This window comes from Sinocyclocheilus anshuiensis, unplaced genomic scaffold (genome assembly GCF_001515605.1).
Source record: "Sinocyclocheilus anshuiensis isolate Anshui unplaced genomic scaffold, SAMN03320099.WGS_v1.1 scaffold80, whole genome shotgun sequence".
NCBI lineage: Eukaryota > Metazoa > Chordata > Actinopteri > Cypriniformes > Cyprinidae > Sinocyclocheilus > Sinocyclocheilus anshuiensis.
Genome location: NW_015554102.1, coordinates 803,086 through 825,121, shown reverse-complemented (window position 1 = coordinate 825,121; position 22,036 = coordinate 803,086). Strand labels below are relative to the sequence as shown.

The 22,036-nt window shown below is 36.6% G+C and overlaps 1 protein-coding gene across 2 annotated transcripts in view; it reads left to right on the top strand.

Annotated features, from left to right (window-relative positions):
- LOC107669653 (serine-rich coiled-coil domain-containing protein 1-like) overlaps positions 1 to 22,036 on the top strand; it is a 43,093-nt gene that overhangs the window by 7,396 nt on the left and 13,661 nt on the right. Inside the window, exons 3-7 of one of the 2 annotated variants that reach the window (XM_016461979.1) lie at positions 134 to 318; positions 7,209 to 7,299; positions 7,795 to 7,863; positions 7,989 to 8,103; positions 20,268 to 20,409. In XM_016461979.1, the coding sequence (XP_016317465.1) occupies positions 134 to 318; positions 7,209 to 7,299; positions 7,795 to 7,863; positions 7,989 to 8,103; positions 20,268 to 20,409 (602 nt within the window). The remainder of the gene's footprint in view (positions 1 to 133; positions 319 to 7,208; positions 7,300 to 7,794; positions 7,864 to 7,988; positions 8,104 to 20,267; positions 20,410 to 22,036) is intronic. The other variant, XM_016461980.1, reaches the window with a different exon arrangement.

Below are 22,036 nucleotides of genomic sequence, written 5' to 3'. Positions count from 1 at the left end.
ATATATATATATATATATATAATGAAATCTACTGAAATAACAAAGAAATATACTGAATAACTCAGAACAGTATGTTTAGAGCTCTTTGTTTTGAGGGATATGTTTCTCTAATCTATGTTTGTATCCTTCACAGTGTCCATGTGCAGCAGCGTGAGCCCGTACCATGAGGTGATGCGCATGGAGAGACGTCTGCGGTCGGCCTCTGAGGGTGCAGGAGGACCCAGACTTCACCTAAACCTCAGGGATCCTCACTGCATGGAGGGCAACACTTTATCCAAGCAGAGAACCAGTTCCTCATCTTCCAAACTGGGCAGCCTGGTAAATATAATGCCATTCCACTGCTCACATTTTCTAAAATCAGTCATAGATGAACTGGTCTATTTGATTTAAATGCATGACTGTCTTGTAAAACCATTGATGTAGACTCTCAATGTGTCTTTCCGAGGGATTAAATTCCCACCCAGCGATATAATCGCAGTGCTTAATTAAACAGACAAATCCTCTCACACCATTTTACCCAGCAGGTCAGCAGGGCCAGTATCCATGGGTCACTTTCCCTCTGTAGAAGGCATCTGTAGAAGATTCCAGTCCAAATGTTGTTTTGCGAAATTTAATAACAATTTTAGTCATTATTTGCTCATCCTCATGTCACTCCAAACCTGTATGACTTTCTATTTCTGTGGAACACAAGCCAGAGATATTATGGAGAAAAAGTATAAATATAAAAACTAATTTGAAATATGAATAAAAGTGTCTAAAGACACTTAAATGTAAGTTTCTAAATTATAATACAATAACAGTGACACAAACAAAATATTTTTGATTCATGTACTGGTTGCTTGTTTTGATGCAATTACAGTGAAAGGGGACTGATGCTTTCAAGTTTAAAAAAGACTCAAAAGGATATGAACACAAATAACTATTGTAAGACTTCTTGTAATATATTGTATATATACACCTTTACTTGAAAGGTCCAGGTTCTGGTGAGTCAGTACTGTGGTAAAACTTAGCCCTGAAGAAAAAAGTGACGTGACGTGGCCAAGTATGGTGACCCATACTCGGAATTAGTGCTCTGCATTTATCCCATCCAAAGTGCACACACACAGCAGTGAACACACACACACCGTGAACACACACCCGGAGCAGTGGGCAGCCATTTTTTGCTGCGGCGCACGGGGAGCAGTTGGGGGTTCGGTGCCTTGCTCAAAGGCACCTCAGTCGTGGTATTGAAGGTGGGAGAGAGCGCTGTACATTCACTCCCCACACCTACAATCCCTGCCGGTATGAGACTCGAACCCGCAACCTTTGGGTTACGAGTCTGACTCTCTAACGAGTCTGACTCTCTAACCATTAGGCCACGACTTTCCGTCCGAAAAAGGACGATCGAATCAACTCTGAAATGTAATTGAAAAGTCCAAAGCAGGTGAAAGATATAAGAATATTTCCAAGTCATTGAATATGCCGTGGAGTGCAGTTAAATCAATAATTACGAAATGGAAAAGTGTGGCACTGCTGTGAATCTGCCTAGAGCACACTGTCCTGAGCTACTGTGCGAGAAGCAGTCTTTTGTGATGCTTCATTGTAACCTAATCACTGGGTCTCATGGATTCTCATTCCTCATTCACAAGTTGTTTCATTAGAAAAGCTGTGATTGTGAAATATCTAGTTGACAACATAAAACAGCCTTTTTGTACTGCAAGTATTTTTTTAAAGCCACCCTCTGTTTATTAAAAGCAGACTCCAGAAAAATTTTGTCCTTTAATCTTTTCACAGACCTCACAATAAACCTGTGGATTATGGGTAATAACAAGAGCACTGTTCACAGCAGGCCATTTGAAGTCCAACAGTGATTTACCAGTGCTGAAAATATTAACTAGTCAACCTCATAAGTAGTTATTAGATGTGTAACAGGATAGTCAACCATACTAACCCATCCCTATTCACTAGTAGCTTGCTTCTTGAAAATGTACACTGATTTGAAAACAGCTGAACTACTGTCACTACTGTGATCTACTAATAAATGTACACTATTACTCAAATATTTGGGGTTGGTAAGATTTTGTAATGGCTTTGTCAAGTCTCTTATGCACACCAAAACTGCATTACAATATTAAAAAAAGAACAGTTATTTTAAATACCTTAAAGTGCAATTTATTCCTGTGATGGCAAAGGACCTCAGCGTCACATGATCTTTCAGAAATCATTCTAATATATTAATTTGGTGATGAAGAAATGTTCCTTATATTATCAAAAGAGTTGTGCTGCTTAATATTTTGTGGAAACCGTAATACAGGATTCTTTGATGAATAGAAAGTTCAAAAGAACAGCATTTATTTGAAATATAATTCTTTTGTAACATTATAAATGAATGTCACTTTTGTATCATTTAATGCGTTCTTGCTGAATAAAACTAATTTCCTTCAAGAAAAAAAAAACTTTTGAATGGTTAAATAAAGTTATCGGTGACTATTTTTAGCTTGTGCCATTCATTGGTGATAGATAAAGAATTCAGCTTGAGTGAGATTTTAGACAAAACCCTTACAGGAAAACATTCTTTCAATTAGTAAGGAAAAACAATGGGTCATACTTTTGGCTAGTTCCTACAAAGTTATAAAGGCTTTGTTTTGTTTCTCAATAATGTAGCCTGCACCTGCACAGCTTGAGGCCAGTGTAATTGCTCTTGTTTTCCAGTGTAGCAGAGGAAAACGCCACTTCCTGTGTTATTGTTCTTTAATGCTTGCTAAAGTGCCACTGCTAATTTGTCATCAAGTCATGTGCCATGCAAAATTTGTGAGTGATGGTTACCTTTACTCTGGCTGGGCTGACCTGGCCTTTCCATTTACATTATCCTGCTTGGCAGTTGTTCTTGGATGAGGCTACATCCTGAAGGCAGCGTGTCTGATCAGGTTTGTCAACAGAAATCGGAAATCTTAGGAAACGTGTTGTATGTTTTGGGCGAATTTGAGGATCCAGATTCTTGTATCCTAAGCTGTGCCAGATAAAGATAAATGGATATGTGAGCCTACGTTTTAATTGACGGATGAAACGGATTTGTTGAAGGAAAATCCTCTTCTCCGGTGCCATCAAGTTCAGAGAAAGGGCAGCATTTTGCGTTGTGCAAGCTGCACGGAACAATGCACATTGTTATCTGTGATGTCCGATTTGCGAATGAATGAGTCGGCTCTTAATGAATCAGTCTCAAACATGTCCCAAACTCACAAGTTGTTTGTATGAATTGGTCTAATAACTGACTCGCTCACTGAAGCGTGAGGCATTTTCAAAATGAACTTAAGCATGAATAACAATGATATTTATTTATTTAAAAGAAAATCATTTATTTTCTGAATGCTCCATTTTGAAAGCCAGTTGCTACCTTCTCATTTTTAGTTTAAGCCCTCTTAAAAAAAGAAAAAATTTTTGTGTGCGTGTTCTGTTTTAAAGTCTTTTTTGTAGATTTTTCTAAGCTGACGCTGTAATCACCAAAGAATGTAAATGCTCATTAACATACTTTTTACTGGGCTGACTCGCATAACTTTTTATGTAAACACAGCCAGGCAGACAGGCAGGAAAAGGGAAGTATTCCATTGTCACAGTGGGAAATTGTGGTTATGCCCACTGCTCTCAAGGGAAGCATGCCAGTTATTGCTCTCTGTGTTCTTCAAACATGAACATTTGAGGAACTACAGTAGTTTCCCATTTCTGTAATCTTTGGCCAACACACTTGTAAATCACATAAGTGTTGTTCGGTAATTTGGCTTTGCCTTTTGCAGCTTCATTTGCATCAAGATGGTTCTTGTTTGATACAGCCTAATTGTTTTTAGCTTGCAATCAACCTTTATTTTGTAGAGCAGGAGACTTTGGTCTTGCTGATGAATGAAACATTTGGCAGCAGCCAGTGCTGGTTTGCTGAATGTGCCTGAAGGGCCTGAGTTTCACTTAAGAAAAAGCTGCCTTATTGAATCAGGCCTTATTTTGCTCAATACGTTGTGGCCTAGACTTGAAATTCGATGACATTTGCTTAATTGAGGTTGTCTCTGCAATGGTATTGATATAACCCCAATGACCGGCACCAACTAAAAATAATCACTACTGACTTAAAGGGTCAGTTCACCCAAAAATTTAAATTCTGTGATTATTTACTCAACCTCATGTTGTTTTAAACCTGTAAGACCTTCTTTCCTCTTCGTAAAACGAATTAAGAGATTTTTGATGAAATCTAAGAGCTTTCTGACCCTCCATAGACAGCAACATAACTACCACGATCAAGGCCCAAATGTAGTAAGGACATTGTTAAAATAGTCCATGTGACATCAGTGGTTCAGCCTTTTTTTATGAAGCTACAAAAATACTTTTTGTCCGCAAAGAAAACAAAAATAACTTCTTTATTTAAAGGTGTCCTATTATGCTTTTTCACTTTTTTAATTTTAGTCAGTGTGTAGTGTGTATGTTTGGGCATAAAAAAGATCTAGAAAGTTACAAATCTCAAAGTCCACTCCAAAGGGAGATAGCTTAAAATTTTTGGCATGTCTAGAACAATTCTTACAAGTACAACACCACGTAGCTGGGTGCCGCGGACAGACACCGAACGGCGCCGCCGGTGTGCCTACACTCATAGAAAATAATGTATTTGAATTTTAAACAGACGCCGAACGGCGCCGCCGGTGTGCCTACACTCATAGAAAATAATGTATTTGAATTTTAAAGACGTGGCGTGACGTTGCGCTTCTTGTCCTGTGCGCGACTGTGCGTTTTTCACCTCCGTGCCCAAACGTCTTTGTTTGGGCTTCCGAAAGCGGATGATGTCAGGAAACAGTGGTTGCAATTTATTTTTTAACTCTGTCCCTGAGCATTATAACCCCAATTTGCTTTTGTGGGCTGCACATTTTACTGAGGACAGCTTCCACAACATGAGGGAGTAAAGTGCCTGCCGGATTCGCCCAAAAAGCTTTTGTTGAAAGATGGAGCAAGGGGCGTGGCAGTACTGAAACACCATCTAAGCTGTTCGCCAGTCACAACGCACTGGGACAGCTAACCAAGAGAGCATGTTCTAGTACACTCCCAAAACAAAATCAAGACTTTGTAAAAGAGCATAATAGGACCCCTTTAACAAGTTCTTCTCTTCCGTGTTAGTCTTCGACACTCGTTCTTGACGGTACCATGACCGTTTGAATCATGTCTCATTTTTTGCCATTTCTCCCTACAGTTACTTCAGCATCTCAATACTGTACCAAAAGGCACGTGTTCTTAACACGTCTTGCAATGGATCTTAAGTGCGGGCGCCCTGAGTTCAGTTCAGGTCATTTCCTAATCCCTGGGATATATTTGTGCAAATGATTTCTGACTCCTCATAAGAATTTCTGGTAGCAGCACAGATTTCTGGTTCTGAATGTGTCTGAGGATGTATCCTTGCCTAACCTGCTAATGTGAAACCTGTTAGATTGCCTCCTCAAATAGTGTTTCAGTGTTTATTTTCTCACAGGGATATTTTTTAAAAGTGATTTCTGAAATGCGAAGGGAAGAAAAGTTGTTTACATTGCCATTGAACTGTTCTGGCCTTTTTGTCAAGTGCCGCAGGATATTTCAGTTAATAAGTAAAGCATGTTTTCTCCTGACACTGACATGAAAAGATCAGAAAAATCTGAACATCGGGAGATGGAGAGTGAGTCACACCAAATGTCAGCTCTCTGTCACCTCCTCAATCCCTCAGAAATAAACGCTTGAGGAAAAAAAAGACTCTTTTCATCACCATCATCACTTTCTGTTTTCTTTCACGCAGACATTTTTATCGAGCACTGGTAGTTTTTGTCCTTCGTGCGTCTGTTGTCAATATCTGATTAGCGACCTTGTTGATTGAGATGGTTTGCATGCATATGCACATAAACAACCTGTGTTCGGCCGTTTATGTTCACAAGGACATTTATGAACCATGACACGGTTCTTCTTTAATATATCTAAATAAGCTGTCTGAATAGGTCACTGAATAAGGCCATTCACTTCATCAATATTACATTCTTACAGAGATTACAACAGTTAGTGATGCATTATGTTCATTTTGTCATTTGGCATCGTAATATTTCACAGAGGTAAAGGCCAGGCTGTTTCATTTCCTGAGAGTCTTAATTAGGGGCCCAGCGACCCTTTAATTTCTAGCAAAGTCAAAGTTAAGGCACTTTTCTGTTCTGATGCACTATCCACTACTTTGCTCTGTCCTGCTTAATTAGCCACAGAGCTGCGCTTTTCCACGTTAATAGGATATAATAGCTGTTCTTTTGCTTTTTTGCCTTTTACATGCACTTTTAAATAAGATTAGCTTGAAATACTCCATATAGAGCTTTGCTGAGTCCGGCTTGTGTGTTATAATAAACAACCCTGTTGTAGTGTTATTTTTCTTACCTTTAGCTTTCAATCCCAAGATGTTTTTTTCATGCTGGGCACAAGATGGCAGTGTGACACTTTGAAAAGCATGACCCAGAAGCCCATTTTGGTTTGAGCGATATACAGGTTTTCTGCTTCTTTGAGTGCACAGTGGAATTTTTTTGCGCTGATGTGTGGAAAGGTTGCTGTAGAGGCGTCTTTAAATCAAATTAAATCCTCTTTTGTCATCTTGCTTTAACAAAGAGTCTGTGACACGCAGCTGGAGGTTTGAGCTTAATTTAAGAAAGTCATTAGTCACTTCTAACTGCAAAGTAGAAACATTAAATTGGATTCTAAATATGTCATAACTACTAAAATATGACTCTTATATGGATACCAGGTCTCAACAGTAAGACATTTTTTTTTCCTATTGGCCTGGTCATTCAAGGTTTGCTTGTCCTCATTTTTACCATTTTTACTGGCTTCACCACAAACAAATGGTACAGTGATAGTATGTGTATATGTGTGTGTGTGTGTGTGTTACATTAAAATATTTATATTTTTTCACCAAATTATGTACTTTAAAAATATTAACAAACAATGCATTCATATTTTAGATTAAATCTAAATTTATAAAAATATGTAATTCTTTTGCAGTAAGAACTGGAAATAATACATATTAAATGTATATTTACTATATTCTTTAATTATAAGTTCATTAATTATGTGCAACTACATAACCCCATTTGTTGGTGAATTATGGCATGTAATAAAATGGACCCAGAACCATACTCACGGAGCTCTCCTTAGTAAAAATGTTTTATTTTGGCATATTTCTTTCCTCTCTTTTCCAGGATGTTTTGAATAACCTTGGCTCATCTGAGTTGGATGAGGATGACCTGATGCTGGATCTCGACCTCTCTGATGACCAGCGACCTCGCCATGGTATGTTTTTACCAGACTCCAGTTGCTCTCTCCTTTTTGCTTCAGACTCTCAAACATATATTATGGCGTTTATCTCTCATTCATATTCATGCTGTTAAATTTCTGAATATCTTGTTATAGTAATTACACATTCTTATAATAGCTGCATCGCTTGAAGAAATTATTTTTCCCGTGGATATAAAATCCCAGCTTTAGCTGATGAAGACTTGGGCAAATCTTCTGAATTTAATACCTTGTAAAATATTACACCATAAAGTTATGCACGCATACAATGATGAATTAGTCATCTTAATTTTCCAAATGTTCTGATATTTTGGGAGGAGTTACATCAGCACATGTGACGCTACACGTTAACATGTACCACAGGCAAAGCCTCTAGACAGATAAACACTGCGAATGTCATTGCTGATATTTACTAAAGCAGTTTTTTTTTGCAAGAGAAGTAAATATTGCAGCGCCTGTGCATGAAGTCATTTTGGCATGAACTTCCTCTAGATCAGTGGTTCTCAGCTGGTTTTGCTTCAGGACCCAGATTACACATTCGACAAGCGGCGACCCAACAAAGTACAAAATTTTGTTTGTTGTACAAAAATGTCTTAAAAATATAAATAAATCCCTTATTTTAGGGAAATAAAGTTGAAGCTTATTTTCACCCAGAAGCCTTTCTTTTTCTTAATTTGCTATTACAGCCTCACGGGAGGATTCCAGTCAATCCCTTGCATCATGCCTCAACCTGCTGCCTTCACCCCTGGAGGCCTCCACCGTCCGGACCCCTGGAAGAGATCCCAAGGAGCCCCCCCTCAGGTATTTTTTCCTCACTGCAGCTTCTATTCTCAATTTCACAGATGCACTGTGAACATGAATGGTTCGACAGGGGGGATAATGTTACATGCCCACTTTAATGATTCAGTAATGGTGTTTACCTTGTTACAAACCACAAAATGATCATCCAATTGTTTCATGAACATGAACTGATTTGCAGAGCTCAACTATAAGGATTTTTTTTTCTGCTGGTCCAATCAGACTTGTAGTTCTGATTGTTACTTGCCTGCCAATATTTTCACCGGCACTACAAGGAAATGCATATTAGAAATAGATTGGTGACAACTGGTGGTGGACGAGGAGATCCCCCCTCACAATGTAGAGCGCTTTGAGTGCTTAGAAAAGCAGAAAAGCGCTATATAAATGTAATGAATTATTTGTATTATTATTATTATTTTATTTTTTTAAAGAAATTAGTACTTTTATTCAGCAAGGATGCAGTACATTCATCAAAAGTGACAGTAAAGGAATTCACAATGTTGCAAAATATATATTTCAAATAAATGCAGTTTTTTTTTTTTAAACTTTGTATTCATCAAAAAAGTATCACTGCTTCCACAAAAATATTAAGCAGCGTAATTGATTTAATCATTGATAATAAGAAATGTTTCTTGAGCACAAGACCAGCATATTAGAATGATTTCTAATTTCTTATTGAGGTCTTCCAGCCAGTTCTATCAAACCTTTACAATTAATCCAGAACACGGCAGCAAGATTAATTTTAAATGAGCCGAAAAGAACCCACGTCACACCTCTGTTTATCAATTTGCACTGGCTACGAATAGCTACTCGCATAAAATTCAAGGCATTAATGTTTGCCTACAAAACCACTGGCTCTGCACCCCTTTACCTAAATTCATTACTTCAGAGTTATGTGCCCTCTAGAAGCTTGCGTTCTGCAAGTGAACGTCGCTTTATTGTGCCATCCCAAAGAGGCACAAAATCACTTTCATGGGCTTTTACATTAACTGTTCCCTGCTGGTGGAATGACCTGCCCAAATCAATCCGAGCAGCTGAGTCCTTAGCCATCTTCAAGAATCGGCTAAAAACACATCTCTTCCATCTTTATTTGACCCTCTAACTCTAGCACTCTCTATTCTAATTCTATTCTTAAAAAACCACTAACTTCTCTATTCTTTTTGTATTCTATCTATTTGTTTTCTTTTTATTTAATATACAATTAACAAAAAGCAAAAAAAGGGGCCTCTAACATTTGCTTGCTCTATTCTTTTTCTATTCTATCTGTTTTCTTTTTATTTATTATATAATTAAAAAAAAAACTTGCTACATGTACTGCGTTAGACTAACTGAGACTTGTCATAGCACTTGCATATCATTGCTCTTTTGTTGATTTTGATTGCTTCCATTGTCCACATTTGTTAGTCGCTTTGGATAAAAGCGTCTGCTAAATGACTAAATGTAAATGATTTCTGAAGGATCATGTGACACTGAAGACTGAAATAATGGCTACTGAAAATTCAGCTTTGCCATTACAGGAATAAATTACATTTAATATTTCAAATAGAAAACAATTATTTAAAATTGTAATAACATTTCACAATATTACTGTTTTTATTGTATTTTCGATCAAATGAATGCAGTCTTGGTGGGCATATGAGAATTCTTTCAAAAAGAATTCAAAACAATTTAAAATCTTCAAAAATTAGTCAGCACTGCAGTGCAGAGATATTAAATTCATATTTGTTCTAAGTCAGCTCTTCTATGAAAATATTTCAGTGCTTACTGTTTATAGTTCCTTAGAGGGAAAGTTCAACCACAAATGAGCATTCTTTCATCCTTTACTTACTCTCCTGTTGTTTCAAACGTCAATGACTTTTTCTTTTGTGAAACAAAAAAGATGATAATTTCTAAATCGTCTTCCTATTTTTTGGTCCATACACCAAATATCATCTTTTATGTTCCACAGAAGAATGAATTTCATTCAAGTCATCTGTGCTTCAGTTTATGACATACGTTACAAATATATGCAAGGAAAAGCTATCACATGCGTATAATAACTAATTTGAATAACATTTAAAATAACATTTAATGTATAAAACTGTACATTTTGGCTGAAAGTTTGAAAAGAAATGAACATTTAGTAGCAGAATCTTTGACATGTACAAAAAAGCAGCAAGCATGCCAAATGATCCATCATCATCCATCATGTAAAAAATGATGGATGATATATTGATGGAAAGAAGTTTTTGTTTACAGAGATTTGCAGCCTTTCTGTATGTGTGGTATAAGTATATTGTGCTATTCTGAGAATTTTCATTTTGGAGCATCAGTATTCAGTTGAGGGATTGTCCTACTATGTTAAACAGAAGCACAGCTTTAGCCAGATTTGAAGCATTTTGATGAAATGAAATTGCAGAGTACCAAATAAACTACAGCGATCGCTAACTAGCATGCCAAGAAATACAGTCATGACAATGTTGATGTGAGAATAAACTAGTTTATACAGTTGTGTTCTCAGTGGAAGCGAGTCCTACTTCATCCACTGCTTTGCATCTTGTTCCCTAAACTATCAAACTTCCTCTGATGTATTGACATGGGCATTGACTGTGCCGACAGTTTGTATGATTTGATTACGTTCTCTCAAACTCTGTCTACTCTGACTGGCAGTTTCATCCTCATGCGTAATGACAGCAGAGTCATTTCAGAGCCGGATGAATCCCATGTGGACACAGAGCAAATTATATTAGCATGGAAATTAGCCTAGAAAATTGAATACATTTCCTGACCTTATAATTATTTGTACAGTTTTTAGAGCATGCCCCAAAATAGAGCGGGTTTATTTTGAAATTATTACAGAATGTACCCAAACTACTACATTTCAACTACTTGTAATAAGTACTGTATTTGTTTTCTGTATAAGTAGAAGGTTTAATGTTTAAATGCAACACTGCTGTGCCAAATATTACCTTATATTGCTGAAAGGTTATGAGAAGTACTTTCCCAAACCTACACTGTTATATGACATTTGATAGTATATTTGAGCTAGCGAATGCCTCATAAAAGCCGTGCTGCTTCTAGAAAGTGTATATTCGCCTTGTCAGCAGGTGGTGATTGAATGACCTTGTCTTGATATCTTTGACACAGTTTTGATTGAGATTTCTTACCGAGTAGCCCTGCAAGCTACCCTTTTTTTTTTTGGTTATTGCTACATTTGAGGAAGTTCTGTATTTATTTTCTAAATTTATGGCACCCCAGGACTGTTCTGTTCTCATGTTAAAGATCTCACAATTTGTGCTTGATTCTAGGCTTTTTCATCGTCAGCCGGGCTATTGCTATTCATGCTGGGCTAGCTAATTTTATTAGTAATTATTTGTTGCATGGTATGATGTATTAACAGTGCATTTAAAGGGATAGCTCACACATTTTTTTTAATTCTGTTTATTTACTTAGCCCTATGCTTAAACTATCTTGTAGTTTTTGGCACAGTTTTTTTGTTGTTGTTGTTGTTGTTGTTGTTAATAAACAACAGTTCATAGTGTTTTTAAACCAAAAGGACAAAGCTGTATGATAGCTTTGTGTAAGAAATGTACAAAAATTTTTTACTGGGAAATGTTCCCTCCACTGTGTCTCTCAAATCTCATACTACATACAGTACAGTTTAAAAGTGTAGAGTCAGTAAGACATATTTGTATTTATTTATTTTGATATATTACATTAATCAAAAGTGTAAATTTATAGATTGTCTTCACTTTTCAAAATAATGCTGTACTTTTAAAATTTCTATTCATGAAGGATCACGGTTTCCACAAATGTATTTAGCAAAAAAACTTTTTTCAAAAATTGATGATAATAATAATTGTTTCTTAAGTGTTTAATAAGTGTATCTTGACCACCATATCAGAATATTAGAATAATTTCTGAAGGATCATGTGACACTAAAGACTGGAGTAAATGTAATGGTAAATTACATTTGAAAAATATTTTACTATAGAAAACAGTTATTTTAAATTGCAATAATATTTCACAGTACTACAATATTTTTTGTTAAATAAATGCAGGGAGCATAACAGATTTCCTTTTTGAAAACGTAAAATCTTCCCAACTCCAAACTTTTTTGAACAGTAGTATATTTAGATGCATCACATTTGGGTATGACACGAATCTGAACGTGTGAATAATGACTTAAATTTCAGTCTGTTCCTTACACAAAGCTTCTGAAGAATATAGCTCACCAGTCATGGATTTTTCTTTTATTTACTGGACCTCTGCCTGCCATAATCACCGTGAACTATTGTTGTATGGAAAAAGAATGCATTCCATAAAGGCAGCATACTGCTTTGGAGCAACACGAGGATGAGTAAATAATCGCAAACTTTCATTTTAGGGTGAACTATCATTTTTGTTGCTCTTAGCATCTAATAATTCACCCAGCATTGAAAATATTGAAACTCGAAAGAAGTAAAGTAGTTGGCTTTTTCTAATGTTTGTCAAATTCATCATTCGGAAGACGGGAGAGAAACGGCTTGAAAGATGCATGGGATTGCGGTATAGTGTCATTATGTGGTGGGGAGGTGTCAGCTAGTATAGATGTCTTTAATGGACAGTGGCTGGGAGGCCTGTTTTGTGCTGTGAGTCAGCTCAGCTAGAGTTGAGGATGCACTGTTTGATGGGCTATAATCCTACACCCTGACTAAGTGACAAGATGTATTATCCCAAGGCGAAATCTGGGCTGTTGGTGTGGAAAACGCATCAGCCGTCAGCGAGACTGATGCACAGCAGCTCGTGTTATGTTTTTCTCGCTCAGCGATGCAGCGCCAGCCCATTTTACGGCTCTGAAGAGAGGCAGAAGGAAGTGTTTTGCTCTGTGAAGGGAGGCAGAAAGATGAAGCTATAGGAAGACTCTAAAAAAGAGCTCGGTCCATCTTAGCAGTGCTGCCAAAGACAGTGTAAAGGTTTATGGTTGGTTTTCTCTTATACAGCTTTCAAACAGAGAGAGTCACAGTTTAAATGAAAGGAAACTGAAATCCTCAACCATATAATTTTTTTTCCCCATTTTGTGAGGAACAAAATGACCAAGTCTTTATTGCGGTTTGATCTGTTTTAGTTATACTATCAGCAAGGTCGTCTAGGAGGGAAAAAAATCTAATTGTTCATAAGACCCATTCAGTTTCTCTAAATCATATTTTGTTCGTCTTTTCTTTAGAGGTGCACTCAGTCATTTTTTCCTCATTAAAAGTTTCACGTAAAGAAATTAATAACTTTTTATTTATTTAAAATATGACTAAGACTTCAGTAAGACTTAGCAAATCTGTTGTAACCTACAAGTAGACCCTTCCTGGTGACTTCCATGAACAGGCATGTTTGCTATAGAGCTGGACTGCCATGATGTTGATCTGTAGGTCAAACCAGAAAGTGCATTCGTCTGAAGTTCCCAGCAAACTTCTAGCTATTTTTGATTAATTAGTAAAATAAGGATTACTTACTACCATAAGGATGCAAGTTTGATTCACTAAACATGTAAACAACCATTTGTAAATGTGTAATTCATGTTGTAGAACTAAACGTGAACATCTCTTCAAGTCACGTACAGTATATCACAGATATTTTACTCGTAAATTAAAACCATATTTCTCAAAACCCATTAGCAATCCCCGAGGGAACTCGGTAATTAGAGAACATCCTAATTGTCTATCGGGTTTAAGACTAAACTGAACATCTCTATTAATGCACTTCTACTGCTACTCTTACGATTTATATTATGATTTGTTATTATAAATATATTTTTTATATGGTTAAATATAATTACAATTAAATTATACTTAATAATAATCGTCAAAAATGTATAATTATTACATACAATTTTATTATTATTATCAGGGGGCAGACTCCTCAGCTCTCCGCAAGCTGTGGTCCTCCACAACAGAAGGCAGCATGTCTGGCCTTGTGCTACTTTCCCCAGTCTCCTTACCTAAGTCTGTCAAGGTGATTCAAAGAAAGAGAGCGAGAGGGGACTTTCAAGGAAACTCGGGTGTGACTAAAGGAGCGCTAGACTTTTAGTTTGAGCATAACTAATTACTGAGATCCAGTCAGATGTGTTTTTTTCTGAAGCGTGGAGTTGGGGGAGTGATTATTCCTAACCTTTGATCACACTCTCAGTTGTGGCGTCATGTTGATTTCTCCACAGGGGAATGTCTCCTGGGGGTCTGGCTGAGTCACAGCGGCAGAATCCATTGTTGTCACACATAGCAAGGACATCACTGATTGGACACACAGTCTTTGTGAGGAGGCCGCCTCTTCACCTGATGTGCATCCACTAGCCATGAAATGTTGAAACACAAATGGTTCTTAGTCATAAATGGCAGAAGGATTTTTTGAGACCTTTATGACATGCTGACTGTAGTAATTTTCCTCTACAGTAAGAATCGTTACCTTCTGGAAAACGGAAATCTCTTAAAGGGGTCATATGATGCAATTTCATTTTTTCCTTCGTTTTTTTAACTTTAAACCGCATAAACACATTTCATTACACCAAATACACAAAATAATGTTCTTTTTAGCAGCATCATATGACCCCTTTAAAGCTTGAGCTGTTAATGTTTTTGAGGGGAGAAACAAAGATTTTAAGTGAAATTCCCATTGAATTTGTCAATTTGAAATGAAGCTCATTCATGTAATACTTTCAACAAATGACTCTTCTAAAGGCATAAATATTTGATCATCCAGAAACATTGCTTTAATGTCAACAAACCGCCTGCAACCACTACCGCGTCCGCTCTGACATCATCGCTTAATTCCCTGCTAGAAATAAATAAACCACAATTAAGCCACAAGGGATGTCACGTAATGAGCAGAATCAACACATTTAAGCTTTTCAGATGTTTGGGGTTGAAAAGTTCAGAATAAACAAACAAACAGAGATGATGTCATCGCCGAGGTTGCTGATCCCGGCCTGAAGCTAGTCGTCGTAATAAAAATGAGTCAAAGCTCAGAAATTTGAGTTTGAGGGAGATGGGTGATGGCAGTGTGAAAACTGTTGACTTCTAGTATTGCTGCCAGAAATCCTAGCATTCATAGGACTTGACCAATTTGTTGCAGTCTGTTGTGTTTGTCAAAATGTCTTGCTTGGATAAACAAAATGGCCAATGGCATGAAGAAATGAGTGGTCTGTGAATGTTAGTAGTCAAACAATGTGGGTTTTTTAAGGGCTTATACAAATATAGAGAACACAATATTTTTACTTATTATTTTTGTTATGAATAAGCAAAAAAAAAGAAAAGCATATTGGGTAAGGTTTCTTTTAAGGATGCTTAAATTGAACAAAAGTGACCGTACAAAAAATCTATAAATAAATAAAAATAAATGCTTTTCTTTTCAAATGATCCAGAAACAGTATGGTTTTCACAGATAAATGTAGCTGCTCAACTGTTTTTAGCATTGTTAATAATAATAATAATAATAATGTTTCCATAAATTACATTCAAAATAATAACTTGTAAAATAAATTAAAACTGAAAACCATTTAAATTGTAATAATATTTACAATATTTTAAGAAATATAGCCTCGGTGCAAGACTTCTTTCAAAAACATAAAATAAATCTTACTGACCCACAAATCAAAGGTAGTATATGAGAATAATCACTATATTGTGAATGATACTGTTACCATGATATAAAATTACTCATAATGTGATAAAAGATTTTGGTCATACCACCCACACCTAGTGTGAAAATTTGTCTTTGGCTGGTAGGGAAGATCATTTAAATTCATTTAATACCACTTTTCACTCTGTTTTCCCCCATACAGTAAGGATCGTTACCTTCTAATAGAAAATGAACATCTCTTAAAGCTATTAATATTTTTTGAGGGGAGAAAGTCGAATTTGTCAATTTTAAATGAAGCTCATTCATGTAAGACATTCAAAAAATGACTCTTCTAAATGCATAAATATTTGATCAACCAGAAACATTGCTTTAATGTCAACAAACCGCCTGCAACCACTACCGCGTCCGCTCTGACATCATCGCTTAATTCCCTGCTAGAAATAAATAAACCACAATTAAGCCACAAGGGATGTCACGTAATGAGCAGAATCAACACATTTAAGCTTTTCAGATGTTTGGGGTTGAAAAGTTCAGAATAAACAAACAAACAGAGATGATGTCATCGCCGAGGTTGCTGATCCCGGCCTGAAGCTAGTCGTCGTAATAAAAATGAGTCAAAGCTCAGAAATTTGAGTTTGAGGGAGATGGGTGATGGCAGTGTGAAAACTGTTGACTTCTAGTATTGCTGCCAGAAATCCTAGCATTCATAGGACTTGACCAATTTGTTGCAGTCTGTTGTGTTTGTCAAAATGTCTTGCTTGGATAAACAAAATGGCCAATGGCATGAAGAAATGAGTGGTCTGTGAATGTTAGTAGTCAAACAATGTGGGTTTTTTAAGGGCTTATACAAATATAGAGAACACAATATTTTTACTTATTATTTTTGTTATGAATAAGCAAAAAAAAAGAAAAGCATATTGGGTAAGGTTTCTTTTAAGGATGCTTAAATTGAACAAAAGTGACCGTACAAAAAATCTATAAATAAATAAAAATAAATGCTTTTCTTTTCAAATGATCCAGAAACAGTATGGTTTTCACAGATAAATGTAGCTGCTCAACTGTTTTTAGCATTGTTAATAATAATAATAATAATAATAATGTTTCCATAAATTACATTCAAAATAATAACTTGTAAAATAAATTAAAACTGAAAACCATTTAAATTGTAATAATATTTACAATATTTTAAGAAATATAGCCTCGGTGCAAGACTTCTTTCAAAAACATAAAATAAATCTTACTGACCCACAAATCAAAGGTAGTATATGAGAATTTTGGGGTATTTTTAGTAAAAAAATAACTATATTGTGAATGATACTGTTACCATGATATAAAATTACTCATAATGTGATAAAAGATTTTGGTCATACCACCCACACCTAGTGTGAAAATTTGTCTTTGGCTGGTAGGGAAGATCATTTAAATTCATTTAATACCACTTTTCACTCTGTTTTCCCCCTCTCTCTCTCATGCTCACAATCAAAGATGACTGCATCTTGTGGACTCTCTCAATGTTTACAGCAGTCCATCTCTGTATCTTGTTTGCCAGCAGAAAAAGGGCACAAGTTTTTGGATCTCTCCCCTTACAATAATTACTATACTAGCAAGGACTGTGAGCATTTCTCTGATCTGAACACTGCTTCTGGAAGCCAAGCATTCAGATTACTGGTTTCCAAACACATGTCTTTGCAACTATGAACATAGGCGGGACTTTGCTCCTCTAGTGCAAAGTTAAAGTGTGATTAAAAAAACAAAGAGCCAGGCTTGCCTAATGCTAATGAGGATGCTAATGGCCTGATGAGAAAACGGTGCAAATAGGTGTAACACAGAGCACCGACTCACCTTAGGGAGTCTTTTACTTCTGACAGATGCCAGTTCAGAACTCCAGTGCTCTGCCCCTCAACAACTTTAAATAACATACAACCTCTAAATGAGAGCTCACACAGAGGGGGGTTGTCAACCTGCTAAGCAGAGGTCATATGCATAAAAGATCAGACTTGGTGACAGTGTTTGCATTGGCATAATCAGATTATGGCCAGAAGTGAGGTGATAATGGATATTATGTAGTGGGGTGATGCAGGTGACTGAATGATTAAAGTGAAATATGTAGGTGTTACTGTTAGTGTAAATGTAGAGACAAAGCTGCAACTGAAGCATAATGAAAACACCCTGAGGTCAGCAGCTTTTAGGTGCGTCTCGGAGCAAAGTGTGTCCTAAGACCTGATTAATAACTGCATTGCCTCAACTAAATGTAAATGGATCATATGATATCATAAATAATATACAGGCTTTGTTCCAAAACTTAGTGAGCTGCCTACGTAGGCAGCATTTTAGAGGCTACATAGGCTTTATTGCTATAAATTAACGTGATGGTCATAAATAGATTAATGGAAGAAATCATAACACTAAGTATGGCAGCTATACTCCTGCCTTGCATATTCATATAAGATTGGAAGGCTTAATTTTTGTTAGCATGTTTATAGGCAAAGTGTTGTCACAGTGAGATTCACCTCACAACTTTAAATTTCTCTAGTTATTGTAGCAATCACATTGCTTGTTAAGCCGAATCATAGAGGCCCTGACATCTAAAATTGTAATTAATGATTGAATCTAGATAATTACCCGATGCACAGAGCTTCTTTCAAGTAAATAACGCCCTCTTCCAGACAGAATAATAACACTGACAGTTGTGTTTATAGGAGGTGCCATTTAACACCAGGTCTATGTTTTTAATGTGTTTGGAAATTGCTTGAAAGTGGCAAAATTGAGTTCTGTTTTTTTCTGAAAACATTTCAGAATGGTGTTGAATGCCTCAGGCGTCAGAGCTAAAGGAAATCTAGAATTGTTAAGGCACAATACACAATCACTTCTGCAGTGCTCACTCTGATTTCCTTTTTAAGTAGTAAACATTGTGGTTCCATACTTCTGCTTTTATAATTCATGTGTGCAATGATCGATTTTCCATGCCATGCTTTGACAAATACATCAGTTGACTCCGTGTCACAGTAAAATACAATATTAGAGGAATCTGTTAGGTGCCGTAGTCGGTTCTCACAGGCAAAAACAAAGAATGAACCGTGCTTTTGCTGCTGGCTTTCTGTGCAGACACTGAGTTATACAGGCTCTAATATTTTAATGAGTATGTTGAATAAGAACGCCTTCTCCTATGCCGTGTCTCAGCGCGAGGATCATGAATAAGTCAGGATTCTGTCTATGCTTTCTCAGGCATTTAGCAACCCAAGCCGTTTATGAAATCTTTTGTAAATCCGCAAAACAGAAACAATTGATATATCCTTCAGGATGGGTAGTATGTTTTTACCGGTCGATGCTATGGATTGAGAAACAAGAAAACATATTCCCATTTTTCAGAGAGGATGTTTCAGAAGGTGATATTAATTGACAAGTGTGAGATGGAAAGCTTGTAACCTGCCATGGAGTAGCAAAGTGAAATTTCGCTTTCTTCTTGCAGCTCCAAGGACACTCACCACAAAAGCCCTGAAATAAACAGCATGGTAATGAAAAACGACAACAAAAGTGTCAGACGTTTGTTTGGAAGACTGACTGTGTTTACGGACTCTGCTACTCTCTCGTTGGAGGGGTTCCCAGGAATCGATGCTTAATTCTAATCAAAAACTCTGAGGTTCCTTTTGATCTTCTGTTGTCGGTGTACTTTAAAAAAAAAACATAAATACTTAATTATATCTGAAGCACCTTGAATTAAATTCGATCTGAAACCCAGAAACATATAAAGACAAGTCTGGAGCTGCAATGTGATCCTTCTGTTGAGCAGAATCAGATTCGTAATTAGCAAGAGGTCTCTCTCTTCGTGTTTTTTGTGGAACTCTCAATAAGAGATTTCTATCGGTCCAAATACCCTGTGCTTCCTTCGAAGATATCTTTGATATACACCATTGATATACATCAAGCTTTTGTTCTTTAAAAAATGAAGAACGAAATAGATTTTGTCTCGAAAAAGATCTTGCCTTACCTTCGGGTGTTAAGTCTTTTGATATTGTGTACGTCATCTTTGGAATAGACGTTTTTTCCCCCTTCATATAATTCCCCTGATATTGATGCTGTGTCATTCAGTCAAGATCTCAGTAGACTGAAAAAAAGTAATGTTTTGTAACCTCTTAACGGTCTAATTGTCTGAGTTTATATATAGATTAGTATCCACTTGGACCCAATGAAAGGCCTGATGAAGAGGGTATGACTGTTCCTCTCGAGTGTCTCTCGAGGGTCTTTTCTCCACTCTGACCCTTTGTCTTTCTGTCGTTTTCAAGAAGCGCTCCTAATCGAGTTTAATTTGATCCCATTCTCTGCATGAATGACTGATCTGTTCATTTGCGCAGAAATCTGCACAATGCAAACAATAGACAAAAATGAGGTTTATTTACATTTCATTCTAGTTTAAATCCCAATCAGTGGAGAACAGAATTGAAATTGATATGGTTATTGCATAAAATACTGTTGAATTGCATTGAATGCACATTCATTTGCCAATATATGTTGGAAATCCACTTTCTGTGAAATTTCTGGTATCGTGACCCCAAATCTCAGACTTTTTCTTGTGATCCTTCCAGGGAGCAGCGGCCGATGTCCCTCTGTCTGTCTCGTGATGACGAATCTTTGCCTGGGCTGGAAGCGCTGCCGTTCAGGCTGATGCAGCAGGACTGCACAGCGGTAAAGACTCTTCTGCTGCGGCTACGCAGGACCCTGCAGGAGGTAATGTTCCACCCTGACAGTTGATTCATGAAGCTGCTATGGCCTTCATCATGGGTGCATTAGAACAGGTAGAAGAGCTCTCCGTGCCCTGCCAGTTTCATGCCTCATCATTCAGGGTGAACACCAGGAGAATCTCGCACTCAGAAGAGACACATTCAGTCAGTTTGTAGACCTTGGTTAGAGTAGAAACGTTTAAGTGACATATACTGGTATTGCGGTATTTTCAAAATTCATATCATAACAAAAATAAAAACTGGTATTCGGTATGAACCGGTATACCGCCCAGCACTAGTAGAAACTATACTTAATGTGACACAAATGAAAACAAGGCTGTGAGAGGAAGAAAAGCATGTCAGAGTGTTGATTTGTTCAGCCAGTAAAATGTTACAGCAAGACAACTACAGTACAGTTACATTATTTGTAGCAGACTAAAGTATCCGATACTTTTTCATAGAGATTTATTTATGCCATATTTGTTAAAGACCTATATTCTATTTATATTTGATTGATATTTTATAATTAATTGTGCATTTTCCTTTTTTTAATTTAGATTACATATGTGGTAATTTTTTTTAATTTAATATATTTTTTTTTATTATAAAAAACACTAATAATAGGACACTCTTATTTTTAGCAAATCTCGAAATGAATATTAATTTTACATGTTGTGATGCCTGAATTCAATATTAGGATTTCAATATTTAATTTTAACTTATTGAAACTAGAACTTTAATATTGCATTCCTACTTTTTCAGAACGTTAATGGAGTGTCTGTTGTGGTAGTAATGTGGGATTTTATTTGAATGCTCTTTGAAGTCACTACAGTAATAATAATATTTAAAAAATCTTGGTTTTATCCCTTACAGCTAATAATGCTAACCCAACTTGATTTATTGACCAGAACACACTTATTTCCATTCCACATTTCTCCAAGTAGTAGCTGCATGAACTCTGTTTTACATTCCTTCACAATAACAATCACTTTCCTCAGTGAAGGTCCAGAAAACAGCGCATAACAGAGGAACATGAATATTGAAGAGGAGGTTCTTTGGCCTCTTTACTGACTCTTCTCATTAACATGTAAATTAGCCATCTTCCTTCAGCATTTGTAAACTACAGTGTAACAAGAATCACAATGAGTTGTGCAGTTCTTCGGTGGGGTTTATTTACTTGACCAGTGATCTTATGCACAGCCTGTTCTTTATTTCTTCATGTGTCTTTTGTGCTTTCGGTCTTTTGATACCTCGTTCCAGACTAATTTAGGGCAGCGCAGTGAGAATGTCGGTTCAAAATGTTCAGAGAGGTTTTGATTTAGCCAAATGTTAAGTAGTAAATATATGAAAGGGGCATAGATTGTCTGCTCACACTTAGTTACTATAATAGGAAAGCTATAGACTGGTTTCAGAGCCTGAATCAAGAGCATCTAACCTCTCAGACATAGTTTTTTTTTGTTTGAACGTTACCTAGGCTTGAATTGAATAGCTCTTATACCTTTGACCATTATGTACTGTAGTGCCTGTTGGCATTCAGAACCTGGCACAGCATCCTTCGTGGATTAAACTGGCTTTTTGTTGATTTGTGTGTGTGTGTGTGTGTGTGTGTGTGTGTGTGTGTGTGTCCTGCCTGT